The 18,505-nt window shown below is 35.6% G+C and overlaps 4 protein-coding genes and 1 non-coding gene across 6 annotated transcripts; 3 read left to right on the forward strand and 2 right to left on the reverse strand.

Annotated features, from left to right (window-relative positions):
• Positions 1-2,238: 2,238 nt before the first annotated feature.
• Positions 2,239-2,311, reverse strand: TRNAA-AGC. Its single transcript has one exon. It is a non-coding gene; the product is annotated as a tRNA-Ala (tRNA).
• A 92-nt stretch (positions 2,312-2,403) lies between these two features.
• On the forward strand, positions 2,404-6,646 carry LOC117929708 (protein arginine methyltransferase NDUFAF7 homolog, mitochondrial-like). Of its 2 annotated transcripts, none has more exons than XM_034850087.1 (10): positions 2,404-2,657; positions 2,841-2,902; positions 3,221-3,364; positions 3,557-3,667; positions 3,830-4,034; positions 4,134-4,192; positions 4,835-4,887; positions 5,006-5,228; positions 5,832-5,940; positions 6,070-6,646. In XM_034850087.1, exons 1-10 carry the CDS (start codon positions 2,432-2,434, stop codon positions 6,330-6,332), a joined length of 1,455 nt encoding a protein of 484 aa, XP_034705978.1. In that variant the 5' UTR covers positions 2,404-2,431; the 3' UTR covers positions 6,333-6,646. The 2 variants fall into 2 exon arrangements, with proteins under 2 accessions (XP_034705978.1, XP_034705979.1); XM_034850088.1 differs by having other exon boundaries at positions 2,653-2,743.
• A 1,771-nt stretch (positions 6,647-8,417) lies between these two features.
• LOC117929707 (protein NRT1/ PTR FAMILY 2.11-like) lies at positions 8,418-11,340 on the forward strand. Its single transcript, XM_034850086.1, has 4 exons — positions 8,418-8,715; positions 8,790-9,007; positions 9,625-10,184; positions 10,270-11,340. The coding sequence occupies exons 1-4, from the start codon at positions 8,628-8,630 to the stop codon at positions 11,159-11,161; spliced, it is 1,758 nt and encodes a 585-aa protein (XP_034705977.1). The 5' UTR covers positions 8,418-8,627; the 3' UTR covers positions 11,162-11,340.
• Positions 11,341-13,133: 1,793 nt separating this feature from the next.
• Positions 13,134-14,133, forward strand: LOC117929971. The gene is made up of 4 exons (XM_034850415.1): positions 13,134-13,397; positions 13,530-13,601; positions 13,735-13,814; positions 13,917-14,133. The coding sequence occupies exons 1-4, from the start codon at positions 13,134-13,136 to the stop codon at positions 14,131-14,133; spliced, it is 633 nt and encodes a 210-aa protein (XP_034706306.1).
• A 917-nt stretch (positions 14,134-15,050) lies between these two features.
• LOC117929973 lies at positions 15,051-18,088 on the reverse strand. The gene is made up of 7 exons (XM_034850417.1): positions 18,055-18,088; positions 17,428-17,675; positions 17,266-17,337; positions 17,076-17,155; positions 16,850-16,973; positions 16,655-16,735; positions 15,051-15,077 (listed from the first exon to the last, which is right to left on the reverse strand). Exons 1-7 carry the CDS (start codon positions 18,086-18,088, stop codon positions 15,051-15,053), a joined length of 666 nt encoding a protein of 221 aa, XP_034706308.1.
• Positions 18,089-18,505: the final 417 nt, after the last annotated feature.

Raw genomic sequence — 18,505 nt, forward strand, 5'->3', positions numbered from 1 at the left:
CATTTTGTCATGGATATCTATTTGCATTAAGTCATGGTATGCCTTTGTGGTGTTTGGGAATTGGAAATGAGAAGCAAACTTGACAATATTATTTTATATAATAAAAGGTTATTATTTTATTTGTGTAACAAGAATATTGAATCAAATAGATCACATAATGTATTAATTTATTTATGGTAACAGTAACATATATATGGTGTATTATATATATATATATAATTTCTTAAAAAACTAAGAAAAAATCTTTTATGCTGTGTTTGGTTCCCGGAAAGTACAAAGGAAAGAAAAAAAATGCTAAGGAAAATGATTTTCTCATGTTTGGTTATCTTATGAAAAATATCAAAGAAAATCAAATATAATTAAAATTAATTAAAAACTTATGTATTTTTAAATTATTTAATCTTTATATTGATGAGTTAAAATAAATAAAATGAGTTTGAAGTAATAAAAAAAATAATTTATCAACTTTTAATCTATTTTTTTATTTTCCTTCATTTTTTATTTCCTTCTACTTTTCCTTTGTATTTTATTTCCCTCACATTTTCCCTCAAATTTTCCGGGAACCAAACATAGCCTTAAAATACAAAGAAAAATCTTTGGAAAAACTAAAAAAAATTATGAAAAAAACATAGAAAAATCTCTAAAAAAAGTCAGATATCTTCTCAAAAAGAAAAAGCTATTAAGACTTCTGAGATGAAAATGAAGGTGGAAGAAACCCAAATAATCGATGAATTGAGTAAAATGCCTTGATTCCAACGATATCGTTGTGGTAAGAGACATTTGATTCTTCTCATTGACCGCGAGATCGATGAATCTCCGTTCACTCTTGCTTTTGGCATGGATAACTTAGTGTGTTGTCTCCTCTTTGCATTTTGTCATGGGTATCTCTTTGTATATGGTCATGGGTATGCCCTTGATGGTGTATGGGCATTGGAAATGAGAAGCAAATTTGACAATGTTATTTTATATAATAATAATTTATTATTTTATTTGTGTAATAAGAATATTGAATCAAATCGGATCACATAATGTATCATTTATAACAACGATAACATAAATATGGTATATCATGTAAATTCTAATGACATTGTATGATTTGAATAAGATTTGGTAATATATTATTATATATTATTCTGATGTATTATTTTATATGCTAATGCTATAATATTATCAAATAATATGGATTTAATGATAATGTATCAAGACAAAGATTTAATAATATGATATAAATTTAATGATTTAAACTTATTTAATTGTAAACATTCTTTTTAATAATTTTAATAATTCTTTTATAATTTTTTGAACTTTTCAATTATCATACTTTGCGTTTCACCCCGATATACTTGAGACATAGAAATTAATATACCTCAAAACCCTTTGACTTAATGATCAAGATCACAACTTTAAACACACTTTGAGAATGTCCCCACCAATACATTTCTATTGAAACATAAAATAAATTTTCATTATTTATAATTATTTAAAAACTTTGAAATAATGCAAATAAGAAATTTGATGAAATTTCAAATCTATGAGGGCTAAATGTATTTAGTCAAAACCTCAAGAAAATAAATGAAATTAATCATATATATGGTATGATTAGAGTAAGGAAATGATGAATGCCTTGCCTAATAAGAATTGACTAATAAAGTCTTTCTACTTGAGAAGTCGTATTCAAAAGGACTTGACCTAAGAAGTCTTACTTGGAAAGACCCAAATCAACATGGTATTGATTAGTAAAAACCGATCTATCATAACCTAAAACTCAAGGAGCCTAACCCGTGATTAATTGGGTTGCTCCGAATGTATGATGCTATCCTAGCCCACACATCAGCCCACACCCAATAGGGCAAGAGAGGTTTGGCCTCAACTAGGTTGTGGGTTTGGAGGAGTTGGGCCTAACAAGTGGAGGATTGGAGGATCGATGCAACTATCTACCCCATATTAATCTAGGGTACTTAGGCTACTCTTAGCTCACTAGCCTATTTACCCTAACTATGGTTAGAGGGATTATAAAAAAACTTGTGTTTGAGATAGAAGAGAGAGATGAATTAATTTTCTAAAGTTTATTCTTTGTTTTCTATGACATTCACTGGTCACCAAATCTTGGTTTATTTTTGGCGTGTGGAACATTCATCCAATTAAGCAAGGAGGTTGCTGGGTCGTCCAACAAGCTATTTAAAGTAATTCAAAGTCTCTTCATTATGAAAATTTAAACATTATATAATGATCGCGAAATGGAGATGCGGGGTATCGATCCCCGTACCTCTCGCATGCTAAGCGAGCGCTCTACCATCTGAGCTACATCCCCTTGATTGGTCTTGCTGACAAGGTTTATATATTTTAATGTTTTATTCACTTGTCATACGCATGTTGAACGCCCTTTTTGAATTCTCAAGTGTCTGTCCACAGTTGCAAAACATTAACAAACATGATGAGAAAATTACTACTCCAGACCTCGGCTCTACGTCGCCTCTCCACTGCCCACTCCCTCCCATCTCTTCTCACCTCTTCTTCTCGACGATGTTCTTCTTCTTCTTCTTCCAAGACGACGTCGCCTCAACCCCCCATCACTTCTCTCGAACACTTGGACGACGGACCCAGTCAAGCTACTTCCAAAATCTCCATCGATCGCTCCGCTCTGTACAACCCCCCAGGTGCCACCCATTAACTCCAATTCTACATTTCATGGTCCCGTTTGGTTGCCCTGAAATGTCGAATAAAGAGTTGAAATTGAGATATTGTGGGTAAAATGAAAATTTCTATTTTCTATACAATCAAACGGACTGGTGGGCTTTTTTTTTTTTTTGGCCCCTCAATCTGGATTTTGAATTTTGCAGAGCATTCCCATGAACCCTCCTCGGATTCCGAGCTCGTTAAGCACCTGAAAGGCATTATCAAGGTTGTACAATTGTTGCTTTTTGTCTTCTTCTGTTACTTCAGTTATGCAGCTAGGATGTTTGTGGAAATGTCGTTGAAGTGGGTTTTTGTTTTTACTTTTATAACGTGGATATTATATTATCATACCCACAAAAGCGAAATGAAAAATGATTTATCTTCTTTGTAGTGAATTGTCTAATGTTTGTCATTGGTGTTAGTTTGAGGCTTGAAATGATTGTGTTGGAGAATTGAGTAGGAAAGTGTAGCATCAATTAGATAAAATGGACATGAGATTGTTCACTGGAAGTAGAAAATGACAAAAAATAAATTAATTTTTCAGTTCCGCGGTGGGCCAATCTCAGTAGCTGAGTACATGGAAGAAGTTTTGACAAACCCAAAGGCTGGATTCTATATTAACCGGGATGTGTTTGGAACAGAAGGTGATTTCATCACCTCTCCTGAAGTGAGCCAGATGTTTGGGGAGGTAATTTGATTGCTGTTGAATGCTTGATTGTTATATTTTCTTATAATTTGTTGAGTAGATTCAAGGAGTAAGGGAAGTTTTATTTATGCCAAAGATCTGTTCAACTTTGGTATTCTGTTGCTTTGATTCTCACTACCTCAAGAGTTTATCACTAGAGAATGTTTTCATTTTTCTTGCTGATTCCACTTTTAGATGATTGGTGTTTGGGTTATGTGTCTGTGGGAGCAAATGGGTCAACCAAGTAAAGTGAACCTAGTTGAGTTGGGTCCTGGACGAGGAACTCTCATGGCTGATCTTCTTCGTGTATGTCACTACAATTCTCACTATCTATTTCTATTAGAATTTCTCATCGTAGAAACCTTATACTTCAGAACCTTTGATTTTTCTTTTACATTATTATCATGAATAATGGTTATATAGGAACAGTTCCAATTTTGATTGAAGCTGCATAGCTTCTACTTGCAGGGTACATCTAAGTTCAAAAACTTCATAGAATCATTGCAAATACATATGGTTGAATGCAGTCCGACATTACAGAAGCTTCAGCACAAGAACTTGAAATGTGTGGATGAAGACAGTCACAATGGAAATGTTGACAAAAGGACTATTAGCATGTTGACTGGAACTCCTGTCTCATGGCATGCTGCATTGGAGCAGGTTCCATCTGGATGTATGGAGATATTCTTTCTGAGTCATGTCCTTACAAACCTCTTATGTGCTTGAGCCATCCTTTTGTCTCTTAACTTGCATCTGTTTGCTCTTTTTCCAGTGCCAACAATCATTATTGCCCATGAGTTTTATGATGCTCTACCAGTTCATCAATTTCAGGTTCGTTTGATAAATTTAAATAAACTCTTTGATGACTGGGTTCTTGTGCTAACTGTTCTTTTATTAATTATGATTTTTGACTTTTTCTTAATTTTTCATTGGCCCATCCAAAAATGAATTATGCACTTTGAAAATCCATTAAATTTCTTAATAAATGTCTGAGCTTTCTGTCAAAATCCATTAACTTGCTTAATAAAATTCTGAAATTCAGAAAGCTCCATCTTGTTCCCAATTATTATCTGCAGCGCCTTATAACAATTATCTGGGTTCTCAATATGTGCCATATGGTTTTCTAGGATGTTATATTTCTTCTTGGTAGTTCACTCCTATTTGAGACCAAACTTAAAAAAGTAATGCTGAACTAACTCATTGAGTAATGTGTCATATTCTTGTCGATAGGACAGGAATTGATTAAAAGACTAGTCTTGCAGTCATGTAATAATGACAGTAGATATTAGCCATGTAAATATTGGAAATTGTTCAATTATTTGAGCCTTCAATAAATACTAAAACATATATAAATGAGAAGCTAAGATGAGATTCTTGTCGTTGCAATCTATTCATAATTGTCTCCTGGTGTGGGCATGTTTGTACTCTCAACATTTTCTTATTATGCATTCTGATTTCACCATTTGACTGCAGAGGGCTTCTCGTGGTTGGTGTGAGAAAATGATTGATGTTGCTGAAGATTCATCGTAAGCTTGTGGGACTGCAGTCTGTCAGAATTTGTTTGTTTGTTTTTTCTTTTTCTTTTTGCTTTAGAAAATTTTACTATTTGATAGGTTTTTTTTTTTTTTCACATATATTGGTTAGGTTTCGTTTTGTTCTATCTCCACAGTCTACACCTGCAAAACTCTATTTGATGGAACGTTGCAAGTGGGCTGGGGCTGAAGAAATAGCAAAGCTTGATCAGATCGAGGTTTGCCCAAAGGCAATAGAGTTAACTCATACAATTGCTAAGAGAATAAGCTCTGATGGAGGTGGGGCGCTTGTAATTGATTATGGCCTGGATGGAATTGTCTCAGATAGTCTTCAGGTCTGTTGTCAGGCTTTGTTAATTTTGGTTTTTCCATTATATTAGATGCCAATCATGGTTTGTGTTGAGTCTCGATTTTCTCTCTACGGCATAAAATTTATTAGAGATAAGGGACACTTTACTTTTTTGGGTACTACTGTTTTCTGGTTATGGGACTCTCAACTCTGTCCCTCTCTCTCTACCCTACAAGTGCTTGGTGGGTATGGTGGGTTGGGAGGGGATTGGATTTAATTCTTTTCTATCTGTTTCAGCATCTTGATTTTGAGATAGGAAACTCCTTGGCTGCCTATTGATTAGATGTTATGTCACTACAATCTCCACACGTGATATTGTTCAGTTCTTTTCCTTTTCCATAGAAGCCTTTCATGTAGCACTTATATATTGCTCATGCAACTGAAGCTAATGGCCCATGACAAAATTTCAATTCCAAAGATTTCTTGTGCATTATAAAATATAGCTATGTGTTAGTTTTGTGGAGACTTTGATTGGCATTGAATTGGTGTTTATGCCCAATCTTCTGATGATCCTGCCTCTAACTTGTAAACTAACTTTTCAATTCTCTGTTTGGCTTTTGTTTTCTTAATCAATATAAAATTCATGCAGGCAATTCGGAAACATAAGTTTGTCAACATATTGGATAATCCTGGGTCTGCTGATCTCAGTGCATATGTTGATTTTGCATCCATCAGGCATTCTGCTGAAGAAGCTTCAGGTGCATATCCTTAACTTCTTGGTTGTAGTAGTAGCAGAATCTCTCTCTCTCTCTCTCTCTGACGTTAATAAGCATAAACTCTGAAAGAGGAATGAAGATTAATTCCATAATATTTTGATGTTTTTACAGACGATGTGATTGTCCATGGGCCCATTACCCAGTCTCAGTTTCTTGGTTCTCTTGGGATAAATTTCCGAGTTGAAGCACTACTAAAGAATTGCACAGATGAACAGGCAGAATCTCTGAGGACTGGATATTGGCGTTTGGTTGGCGAAGGTGAAGCCCCATTCTGGGAGGGATCTGATGATCAGGTGCCCATAGGGATGGGGACTCGGTATTTGGTAATGGCTATTGTGAACAAGAAACAAGGCATTCCAGTTTCATTTCAATAGAGTATGTGGAATTCTCTCCGTACTTTGGGGCTATGTACATTTACTAATTTATTCTGCTGTGGAATCATGTTCCTGAGGATTTTGCAGAACAATGTCCAGTTTATTTTGGAATTTGGGCCTTCTTATGGTTTCCATTTCTGGCAATTTTGGTAGCTCAGAAGAGAGTTTACTGAGCCATGGCAAAAGTTACGAGTGTTTTGCGGTGATATGTACTCCTATGCTTGGCTTATCCTTTGTGTCATGTTCATTTTTCTCCATCAAAAACAAAGAATATTTGATTGGGCAACATGTTAATAATATTTGTTGTTTGGATATTTTGGTGGTTTCATTGGATTCCTCGGATCCATTGTTGTGCTGGAAATAGGTCAAACTCCAAGTTGAATCATCTAAGTCAATACTCTTTAACACTTTAGGATTCCACCTCCTAGGTACTCTAAACCTTCAGACTTAGAAAACCATTCTTTAAGCTCGCCCTTTGATGCTGTTTCATATGCTTTCATTTCATGTCATACACCAAGTTTCTGAATCCTGCAAGATCCATGCTAGGCTTGGCTGGTTATCACCCCTTCCCCTTCCTTTTTCTGAATCAACTTGAATCTTGGTAGGTCTCTTCCAAACTTGGACCTTTCAGCCCTATCAATATGTCCACTCCATTGCCTTCCATTGATATTACTAAAATAAGTAGAAATGTTCGACTCCAGTCCTATACCATTTTGAAGGTGGCCATCCCTCTCCTTTTCTCAGATATTTGATAAAAATGGTTTGACTCCTAATTACTGCCCTTGCTGTATGGAACATGTGCTGTTGTTGAGTTAGGTGAAAATTTGAATTCATGACTTCAGTTCATGCTGCATGGAACATCTGCTGCTGTGGTAGGAGGCCATTGAAAAGGGTTTGAGCTTTGTTGCCTACATTAGATTATCGTATAAAGAGGTTCTAAATTGATCAATATAAGCCTTGTTTGAGGGATAAATAATAGAGAATAATGCTACCTTGAATAGATACATTCACTAAGGATTCTGTTCACACACACACAGCACTTGAATAAGAAATTATGGGAGCAGTAGGCACCATTAGAATGGTATGAGGTCAACTCCCCACACCTCGTTGATGAGTTACTGAAGCAAAAGCACCAACTGTATGGATACAGAAGTGGGTGTCCCATGGGTGTGGCATGCCTCAACCACATGCAACTGAAACAATATCCAGAAACATAACCGTTCAATTTTCAGAAAAAAAAAAAAGAAGAAGAAGAAAATAACTTACCTAAACATTTGTTCTACAGGAAAATATCAAAATCATTTTCTCCATCAATTCATCATGGTACCACTTCTACAGCTTCCTCAACAGTGGGTCTAGTTGTGCATTGAAATGAGTGGACATTGCAATAGTTCAATTCCCATATGGGTTTTCATGAACCTCACTTATGGGAATCTTGAATTTATTTTTCATAAAAGAAGAAAATGGTAAAACAAAGAATTGATGAGGCACCTAATGGACTAATTTCCAAATTCAAGCCATTGTTCCTTTTATGAAAGTTGGCTGTATAGAGGTAGAACTAAGAATCCTTAATAAACAAGTTTGCCAATTGCTTTCCACACTAGGATTTTTCCCACATCAATTAAGAGAAAAATGACTCATTACACTGACATTCAAGGAAGGTAATTAAGGCTTGTTTGGGCTGACTCTACATTGTCCATTCCAATCAAAGTAGTGTTTTTTTGGTTTTGTGGACAAACTATTTACTAGTGATTACACTCTTTCTCAAAATTGGCAGTTACTTCAGTTAGTGGGTAACCTTTCATCACAGCTTTTCAGTCATGGATACGGAAATTCAGACAGAAGAGGCAAGAATATTTCAGTGATGTTGGAATTCACAGCCATTTTACCTGATTTTTTAGCCAATTTTAGTTTTAAAAAATAGGTAAACAACATCCAGGGCTCCAAAATGGCAAGAGAAAATGTCTTCACCCATGACTCAAGAACATATCAATATTCATGGGAAAGGGGAAAAAATGAAGCAAAGTATTTTGCATTATCGCAATGCACATGCACAAACAGACCCTTTTTGCCAATTATCCTTCATAATGTGGTCCAGGAACAGGCCAGCACTATTCTCACTTTCCCCAAACAAAGTGCTGTCACTGCAGAAAGCTTTATCAAACATGGGAGGGGGGGGATGAAACTTTTTTCCCTTTTCCTGTTGTCAACTCTTCATCCTTCATATTGTAATGTGCTTAAATCCCATATAAAAGAAGATAAAGAAGACTACACTTCCAGTTGTGAAATATAGAAATGGAGAAGGAGAAGAAAGCTATTCTATCTGACGAGTCTCCTGAAGTCATCAACTATAGAGGAGTTAAAGCCATGCCCTTCATCATTGGTAAGAGTGAGACCTAGCTGCTTCATTTTGAACCACCCATCTTCTTGAATCAGTGTTTTCCAAATTTGTTGCAGGAAATGAGACCTTTGAGAAGCTTGGGACTATTGGGACTTCATCCAACCTCATGGTGTATCTCACATCTGTCTTTAACATAAAGAGTGTGACTGCTGCAACTCTCATCAACATCTTCAATGGCACCACCAACATGGCACCCTTGCTTGGAGCCTTCTTGTCTGACTCTTACTTTGGACGTTTCAAGACTTTGGCTTTGGCTTCCATTTGCTCCCTTTCGGTAATCTTCCATCTACTAATCCAAAATCTTAAGGCTGACTAAAGTTACAGTATGATATCCTATATATATTAGATAGGTGAGGAAGTTCCTGACACACTCTCTATCTATATATATAGTTTCTCTTATATATTTATTTTGAAATGTGAGAGCCTTTTAAGCTCAAAACGGACAATATTTACATTAGAGAGAACGGGTTGTTGCATACAATCTTCCCATAAAAATTTTTTTTTTTTTTGTAAAAAAAAAACTTTGATAGGATTTTAACTACCAATTTAACCTAAAAGTGACAAACAATCATGTATAAACATCTAATTTTTATGACTTTTGAAAAGCAGAAAAAGCTTACTTGTGTCCATCCAAGTTTTGGAATTGAGATTCCTTCAAGCTATCTCTGCTTGGTGGCTGCAAAAAGTTAATTGTTTTATCCTTTTTGATTGGATACAAACTGAAGGAAAGTTCTTCTCTTCGACTTTTTCCTTGAATAAAAAGGCGCACAGCCATTTACTCCTACTTTTATGGTACTATTGTGCAAGCCCTTTAGTCTCTCCATTCATAATTTGAGTGCCATATTTTCTGGATTTATATATTGACATGAAAATGACTTGTTTTACTTCAAGGGGATGACTGTAATAATGCTAACAGCAGCCATCTCCAAACTGCACCCTCCTCATTGTGGAACAAAAGAGACTGAGCTCTGCAGAGGACCAACCACTTCACAGTTGGCCTTCTTGCTAACTGGTTTTGGCCTCCTAATAATCGGAGCAGGCGGCATTAGGCCATGTAACCTTGCCTTTGGAGCAGATCAGTTCAATCCAGCAACTGAATCTGGCAAGAGGGGTATCAACAGCTTCTTTAATTGGTACTATTTTACCTTCACATTTGCTGTGATGATATCGGGAACATTCATTGTCTATGTGCAATCTAACGTGAGCTGGGCTCTAGGGTTGGGCATTCCTTCATGCCTCATGTTCGTTTCTTGTGTACTTTTCTTTGCGGGTTCTAGAATTTACGTCAAAGTAAAACCCCGGGAGAGTCCCTTAACTGGTGTGGCACAAGTACTGGTGGCTGCTTCCAAGAAGCGATACTTAAAGCTACCTGATCACCCAGAACTTAGCCTTTTCAGCCATGTTCCCACAAATTATATGAACTCCAAGCTTCCTCACACAGATCAATTCAGGTGAGCAGATAGTAAAATTCATAGATCTTTGCCATTTGTCCCTTATTGTTAAACATGATTCCAAACTCAATGTTAATTGCAACAGGTTCCTCGACAAGTCTGCAATAATAACCATGGAAGACCAAATCAACACTGATGGATCTGCTTCCAACCCTTGGAGACTTTGCAGTATGCAACAAGTTGAAGAAGTAAAATGCTTAATGAGAGTGATCCCCATATGGGCATCATCCATTATCTACCATGTTGCAATAGTCCAACAGCACACCTATGCAGTCCTCCAAGCTCTTCAATCAGATAGGCATCTTGGCAGTTTTGAGGTGCCTGCAGCCTCTTACAGCATCTTCTCCATGCTAAGCCTTACCATCTGGATCCCCATCTACGACCGGATCGTGATCCCATTTCTTCATAAGCTCACTGGCAAAGAAGATGGAATAACACTTCTCCAAAGAATGGGCACTGGAATTGTCCTCTCAGTCGCCACCATGCTTGTTTCTGCAGTAATCGAAGAGCAGCGAAGAACTTTTGCACGTACAAGGCCAACCATAGGCACTGCACCAAAGGGGGGCGTTATATCATCCATGTCCGCCTCCTGGTTGATCCCCCAGCTCATACTCGCCGGACTGTCCGAGGCCTTTAACTCAATAGGCCAGATTGAATTCTACTACAAGCAGTTCCCAGAAAATATGAGAAGCATTGCAGGGTCTTTCTTCTTCTGTGGCATAGCTGGTTCTAATTACCTAAGTGGCTTTCTAGTTTCAGTTGTTCATCAGATCACCCTAAACGGAGCTCGAGGCGGTGACTGGCTGCCTGAGGATCTCAATGAAGGGAAGTTGGATTGCTTCTATTACATGATTGCAGGTCTGGGTGCTGTGAATTTTGCGTATTTTCTGGTGTGTTCAAAGTGGTATAGGTACAAAGGTGGTGACAGGGTTGAGGTTGCCATGGAAACAAAGGGGTCCAGGAAGCATGTGGTTTGATGGTAGTGGGATTTGTATGGGATTGAGTTAGGAAATTGCTTGATGCCTGGCTTATACTACATATACCAAGGTTGAGAAAGTGCAATGTTTTACAACTATTAAAAGCTAAGCTTCCTTTTCTGTTTCAAGAACTGTGAGCAGTGCTATATGTTTTTATAAAGGTTAATCTTCTGAACTAATTTAAAGTAAAAAAGTTGTTACTTGTAACCCTAAAATACCTCAAATTAAGTAACTTAATACTATTAAGAGAAGAAAGATCCTACAAGGATTATGTCTTCATTTTTAGGTTGTTTTTTTTATAATTAATTTTTTTTTTATTATTATTGGATTATGTATATATATACAACTTGTTCATATATGTCATAATTGAAGATAAAGGTGTAAAATTAAAGTACACTGAGTGCTAAAGATGGTTTTTAATTACACGAATTTTTAATGAAATATTTTGAAGAAATTTCATGAAATATATATATATATTTAGTGCTTTGATCTCCCAATTTTGTTAAAAATAATTTTAAATTTCAAATATCTTTTACTTGAAATTACTTTATTAATCAATTAAATTATATATATTTAATTTAATAAAAAGATACTTAGGACATATAGGAAAGACTTATAATAATAAAATTGAAGATTTCTACTAATAATTTGAAAAATTAATGCTAGCTATAGCAACAAAGGTACAATTTACCTTTATTTTTCAATTTTGTATTTAATAAAAATGAAAACTCGATTATTGAATTCTTAATAAATATAGTGCGAATAATTACATCAAGTTACCTCTCAAATATAATTAAATTACTTCTAAATATAAATATGATTATGTGACTAAAATGGTGTTTATTTTTTATTGAATAAAAAAGACCAAAAATATTTAACCTATTCAACTAAAATAAAATAAAATAATGTGAAAGGATTATGAAGGAGAAAGAAGGATAGAATGTGCACCGATCAACAGTAAATATGAAAATTCCAAAACAAGGGCATTCCAGTAACTTCACCACGGAGACCCACATGCACTTCTTTGGAAGTATCGCAGAGGACCGTAACCGCAGCCATAAAAGCCAAAAGCACCCCCCAAAAAAAAAAGCAAAAGCAAAAGCACATGAAAACAAAATCAAAAGCACATATAAACAAGATTTATTAAAAAAAAAGCAGAAGTGCTTACGAAAGGTCATTTTATGTGTCGAATCTCTGCATGAAAATCAAATTTTTTGTGCTTGTGTCAACCGCAAAGCTCTACATCTGTAGAAATGGTCTCACGGACGTGTCTCTATGAGCCCAGAAGGAGCTTCACTTCGCCATTTTCTCTATAAATTGGGCCATTGGGTTTCTTCATCTTTACACAACTTTCTTTCTCTCTTAGACATTGTCTTCAAACACAGCGCTGAGAGAACTAGGTTTCTCTATTTGGTATATACATAGTTCTTCCTTTTTGTTTCTGTGGTCTTTTTGGCTTAGAATTTGGTTATGGTTATGATGCTTTTATAAATTTATGAGTTGTATGTATGGGTTTTGGGTTTGTTTGGTCGAAGGTGTTCAGGTTGTGGAGGTGTTTGAAAGTAAAAAATGGTTCTTCTTTTTTTTCGTTTCTTGGAAATTTGTCCGGGAAACTTCTAGGAATTTACTGCTTTATGAGTCTGAGGCTCTGCATCTGTGTGTTTTGCTTTGAAAAATGTGAATTTTCTGAGCATTACACTCAGTTTGGTATGTGAGAAAAAGTAGAGTTGCTGCACCCCACTTGTGCAAACTGAACAAAGTTGAAGAATCCAACTTCCTTTTTTTTCTTTCTTTTTTTTCTCGACAATGGCATCCTAGGTTGATTTGAAGAAATCCATGGAGATTTTTAATGACTTCCTGCGAAAAGTTCAACTTTACATGACCATTTCTATGGATTGTCTTGAATTCAAGCTCATTTAAATTACTGAATGCATTGATACCGATTAACTTAATTAGATCAGGTCAGAGAAGGATGGCTGATCACTTGGCACTCTACTCTAATCGCCTCATCACACCCCCTACTTTGGATCTGATGCACAAAGAAGAGGAGAAAAGACTAGACGGAGAAGGCTCCTCCCAACAGACAGCTGAGCTCAACTCTAACTGGGCAATAGACGGATACAGCTTCTCTGACGAAGAAGATGGGTTCAGCATAAAAGCTGAATGTCGCATTTGTCAGGAAGACGATCTCGTCCAAAACATGGAGGCCCCTTGTGCTTGTAATGGAAGCTTAAAGGTAAAAATATTTCCATTTTTTATTCTAATTACTTGTCACCAAACTGCTAATCGGATACTAGTCCGTTGTTACATCATTTTACTTGATTATATTTCTAGATTGAATGACAAACAAATACCATGTCTGTCACAGTATGCCCACAGAAAATGCATCCAGAGGTGGTGCAATGAAAAGAAAAGCATCGTCTGTGAAATATGCCAACAGGTATATATACCACTGAAATTCTGGATATGAAGTATTTTCTCGAAGTTGAGAAGGAAAAAACATATCCACCCACATGTCATTGGGTATAATACTATTTTAAGTTTGCTGATCATTCCCTGGTTTTAACCTGCAGATGTATCAACCTTCTTACACCTGCCCGCCACTCCCAACTCCACCTACTCGTCTCCGAAATCATGCAGCCATTAATGTCAGGTGAGTACATTCAATCTTTATTACATGCTTCCAGAACTCCCAGCTCTTAATAATTAGCTGTGTATGATGGTTCTTTGGCATTTGAAAATTTATTATGATCAGTGATGAAGAAAGCGATGATCATTTAATTGATCAGAGAGGTGACACAGGCATTAATGTACTGGAGCCGGATTGTGCTGCTACAACTGCCCGCATGACTTCTCTATGCCAGACGGTACTCCTGATTGTAAGTCCTTATATAATCATATACATTAAATTTTACTATGAAAATGCATTTTGGGACAACTTGTTCATGTTTCTATGTTGGAATAATATCTAGTTAATGTCATTTGCCTGGCAGGTAACAGCTTCGATCCTACTGGGGAATGCTGCTCCCATCCCGGGACGTATTCATGATGGATATGTCTCATTTTCCACAAATGTAAAGTCTGAAAACTTATCATCCTTTCCCATTAAATCACATTGTTCATGTGCAGATGTTTGCTTCTGCTTTAAATCTCTTCCTTATTATAATAACTTAGCTTAACTTTAATGGCTGAACAGGGGTTTCTGGGGCGATTGATGGAGTTCCTCCTCCCCTCCTATGCTCTCATATGGGCCATAAGCCTCCTAGTTAAACTAAAACGGAGATTTGTGAGTACCTTACTACTGTTTTGCAGTGTATATATATATATATATATATATATATATATATATTTACATATATAACCATTTTTGAACAAATTCTAATTATTATTCTTTCATAATATTTATGCATCAGGAGGGGAGAAGAAGACTGCCCTTAGAAGCTATGAGGTTGCAGTCTGGCAGAAGGGAAGTGGAGCTGAGAGAGGATGACTTGGATATTGAAAATGGGACTCTACACCATTTCTAAGATTCATCCTCGGATTGATAGGCAATATGTTATATGCATGTATGAGAAACGAACCTCTCTAATCTTATGGGAGTCTTGAAATATCATAGATTGTGCATGAAAGTATAGTGTGGCAGCCACATATTTGAGCTGTTTTTTGTCTGTAATAATATTCTTGTTGTGTACATGTATACTGGGAGTTCATTTGTAAAGTATTTTTTTTTTATTTTTTATCAAATATTATTCCAAGAAACAATTCTAAAAATATTTCAAAATCTGATATTATTTTGATAGATATGCATAAATCATGTGAAGGATTTTAAAGGGGAAGGAGATAATCGTGCACCTTTCAACAATAAATATGAAAAATTCCAAAAACAAGGCTATTCCAGTAACTTCACAACCGAGACCTGCATGCATCACACTAGCAGAGAACTGTAACAGTGTAACCGCAACACAAAAAGCCAAAAGCACACAGAAAAGCTAGGAGGCAAAACACATGAAAACAAAATCAAAAGCACATAACACCAAGGTTTAGCAAACGTAAAAGTGCTTACAAGAAAGTCATTATGTGTCGAAACCCTGAATTAAGATCAATTTTTCTGTGCTTGTGTCAATTGCTACAAATGGTCTCATGGACATGTCTCTATGAGCCCAGAAGGAGCTTTGTTTCACATCACTCACTGCACCATCTTTTTTTTTTTTTTTTTTGGAAAAACGACAAGTATTTGAAGGGTGTTAAATATATGGAAGTAAAATACTTTGCCGGTAAAGAAGTTTAAAAACAAAGGTTGTCAATCGAGTGTATTAGCACCAACCTTACGATTGCAAATTCATTAACAAGAGGATTGTTGTCAAAGACATTTAATGAATATGTCGAAAAAATGGACATTATTGGGTATTGTTATTGACATTGTGTTATTATTTTATGTTTTAATGTATTTGACACTCTAAGCTCATTTAAATGTTGTTTCTAATATATATTTAAATATCATGTTTTTAATCGTTAGTATATACATGAATGAATTATGTGAGTTTTAACAAGATTTACCTCTAACAAAGACATTATTGTTGGATCATTATAACATGTTTCATTACAAATCATATTAAGTTTAAAATTAAATATTTTGATACATAAAAGGGACTATATTGAGATAATGACATATGCTTGTTGTAATCCTTATTAGTGTTTGCTTAAAAATGATTTATGATGTAACCAATGTAAGAAAGGATTTAACTTATTCTATGCATATTATGCTTTGTTCTTAAACTATGATAATCCTACATGGGTTAAGGGGGAGAATGTTAGATTTTTTTTTAATATGGTCCATGTGGCTTATTTTATTCTTAATTATCTTCTATTTAATTTAAGAGAGAATTATTTTCTCTCTATCAAACAACATATGTCAAACTAAAAAGGTCGAGAAAGAGAAACCAAGTTTTTTTTTTTCTAAATTTGTTATTCTCTACAAAAAAAATTCTCTTCAAGATCAATCTCATATATGTTTTCTTGATTATTTATTTTATCTGTTACAATCATAAAATTCTAAGACTTAGGAATTAGGGTTATGCATAATTGTTCTGCATAAATTAAACAAATGGTAGCAAAATACTTCCATTTTCAATGTCCAAGTCATTCTCTCTTAGCTCCACTTTTCCTCCTGATGCATAAATATTTATGAAAGCGATTAGAATTTGCTTAAAAAACCGTTATATATAAAAATATATATGCACTGAAAAAAGTGATAAGGACTCACAAATCTCTGTTTTAGCTTAACTAGGAGGCTAATGGCCCATATCAGAGCATAGGAAGGGAGAAGGAACTCCATCGATCGCCCCAGAAACCCCTGTTAAAGTTAAGCCAAGCTATTATAATAAGGAAGAGATTTAAATTTCCAAATTGGGTGAGGGATAGAAAGCAGAAGCAAGCATATACACACGAGCAATGTGATTTAATGGGAAAGGATGATAAGTTTTCAGACTTTACCTTGATGGAAAATGAGACATATCCATCATGAACACGTCCCGAGATGGGAGCAGCATTCCCCAGTAGGATCGAAGCTGTTACCTGCCAGGCAAATTAAATTAACTAGATATTATTCCAACATAGAAACATGAACAAGTTGTCCCAAAATGCATTTTCATAGCAAGATTTAATGTATATGATTATATAAGGACTTACAATCAGGAGTAGCGTCTGGCATAGAGAAGTCATGCGGGCAGTTATAGCAGCACAATCCGGCTCCAGTACATTAATGCCTGTGTCACCTCCCTGATCATTTAAATGATCATCGCTTTCTTCATCACTGATCATAATTCATTGTGCAAATGCCGAAGAACCATTATACAGAGCTTATTAAGATATGGGAGCTGTGGTATCATACAATAAAGATTGAATATGTACTCACCTGACATTAATGGCTGCATGATTTCGGAGACGAGTTGGTGGAGTTGGAAGTGGCGGGCAGGTGTAATTTGGTTGATACGTCTGCAGGTTAAAACCAGGAATGAACAACCTAATAATATTAAACCCAATTACTCATGTGGGTGGAAACTTGAGAAAATACTCCAAGTTCAGAATTTCAGAGGGTCGTATACCTGTTGGCATATTTCACAGACTATGCTTTTCTTCTCGTTGCACCACCTTTGGATGCATTTTCTATGGGCATACTGTAAAAGACATGGTATTTAATTTTCATTCAATCTAGAAAGTCATTCTATGGACAAGTAATTAGAACAAGAATGGAATAATATGTTTACCTTTAAGCTACCATTACAAGTACAAGGGGCCTCCATGTTTCCGGCGAGATCGTCTTCCTGACAAATGCGACATTCAGCTTTTATGCTGAATCCGTCCATTGCCCAGTTAGAGTAGAGCTCAGCTATCTGCTGGGAGGAGCCTTCTCCGGTTAGTCTTTTCTCCTCTTCTTTGTGCATATGTTCCAATGTGGCGGGTGTGAGGAGGCGGTTAGAGTAGAGTGCCAAGTGATCAGCCATCCTTCTCTGATCTGATTTAAGTTAATCAGTATCAATGAATCCAGTAATTTAAATGAGCGTGAATTCAAGACAATACAAGATAATCCATTATATCTAATATTTTCTTCTATATATGTTCTAAGTATTTGTATTTCCATAATAGAAATTTTCATATTAACAACCATTCCATGTTTATTTATTTAGCATATTAAACTTTTGTTGGAAAACAATACTAGATTTATTAGTTTCTAACCATTTTGTGTATGTCAATTAACAAATTCTTTTCATCAATAATATATATATATATATACAGTAAAATCACTAAAATCACCCCTTACGGCAAATATTAACATTCACTACAGTAAGTGGCGCCTATGGAGGTGGTGAAGACCCCGGGCCTTCATGGAGTACCTTCAATGGTGGTCTTGGTTTTGGCGGCCTCCATAGGGCCCTCCATATATATACATTCAATAGCGGGTATGATTTTGGCCACCTTCATAGATCACTATTTTTATTTATTTTTAAATAATTTTTAAAGCTCATCCAATCCACGTAAATCAATTAAAAAGCCCATTTAACTCCTCCAGTGTAAATAATTCAGTGAATCTGAAGAAACTCCAAAAGATCTAAAAAGAGCGTAAGCCGGAAAATTCAAGCCATGGATAGAAGAAACAGTCATTTTTACAAACTGAAACCAATTCACTGACACTCTTTGTGAATATGTAGTGAATTCAGTTATCATAGGATGAAGAAGAGTTTTCTGTTTGTGCAGAAGAAGAAGTTGGAGCAGAGGTTTAAGTTCCCCTCTTCACAAGCAGTTGCCTCTCTCTTTTATCCTCACTGAGTTCATCTCATGCACAGC

The sequence above is a fragment of the Vitis riparia genome, chromosome 14 (genome assembly GCF_004353265.1).
Source record: "Vitis riparia cultivar Riparia Gloire de Montpellier isolate 1030 chromosome 14, EGFV_Vit.rip_1.0, whole genome shotgun sequence".
NCBI classification, from domain to species: Eukaryota; Viridiplantae; Streptophyta; class Magnoliopsida; order Vitales; family Vitaceae; genus Vitis; species Vitis riparia.

Excerpts from the sequence above, each read along its gene's own strand:
- LOC117929708 (XM_034850087.1), top strand. The coding sequence starts at position 2,432 with ATGATGAGAAAATTACTACTCCAGACCTCGGCTCTACGTCGCCTCTCC. Across the intron at positions 2,903-3,220 it reads ACCTGAAAGGCATTATCAAG|TTCCGCGGTGGGCCAATCTC; the intron begins GTTGTACAATTG and ends TTAATTTTTCAG. Across the intron at positions 5,229-5,831 it reads TTGTCTCAGATAGTCTTCAG|GCAATTCGGAAACATAAGTT; the intron begins GTCTGTTGTCAG and ends AAATTCATGCAG.
- LOC117929707 (XM_034850086.1), top strand. The coding sequence starts at position 8,628 with ATGGAGAAGGAGAAGAAAGCTATTCTATCTGACGAGTCTCCTGAAGTC. Across the intron at positions 8,716-8,789 it reads AGCCATGCCCTTCATCATTG|GAAATGAGACCTTTGAGAAG; the intron begins GTAAGAGTGAGA and ends AATTTGTTGCAG. Across the intron at positions 10,185-10,269 it reads CCTCACACAGATCAATTCAG|GTTCCTCGACAAGTCTGCAA; the intron begins GTGAGCAGATAG and ends TAATTGCAACAG.
- LOC117929971 (XM_034850415.1), top strand. The coding sequence starts at position 13,134 with ATGGCTGATCACTTGGCACTCTACTCTAATCGCCTCATCACACCCCCT. Across the intron at positions 13,398-13,529 it reads CTTGTAATGGAAGCTTAAAG|TATGCCCACAGAAAATGCAT; the intron begins GTAAAAATATTT and ends TGTCTGTCACAG. Across the intron at positions 13,815-13,916 it reads CATGCAGCCATTAATGTCAG|TGATGAAGAAAGCGATGATC; the intron begins GTGAGTACATTC and ends TATTATGATCAG.
- LOC117929973 (XM_034850417.1), bottom strand. The coding sequence starts at position 18,088 with ATGGAGGCCGCCAAAACCAAGACCACCATTGAAG. Across the intron at positions 17,338-17,427 it reads CTTGTAATGGTAGCTTAAAG|TATGCCCATAGAAAATGCAT; the intron begins GTAAACATATTA and ends TGTCTTTTACAG. Across the intron at positions 17,156-17,265 it reads TCTGTGAAATATGCCAACAG|ACGTATCAACCAAATTACAC; the intron begins GTATACGACCCT and ends TTTAACCTGCAG.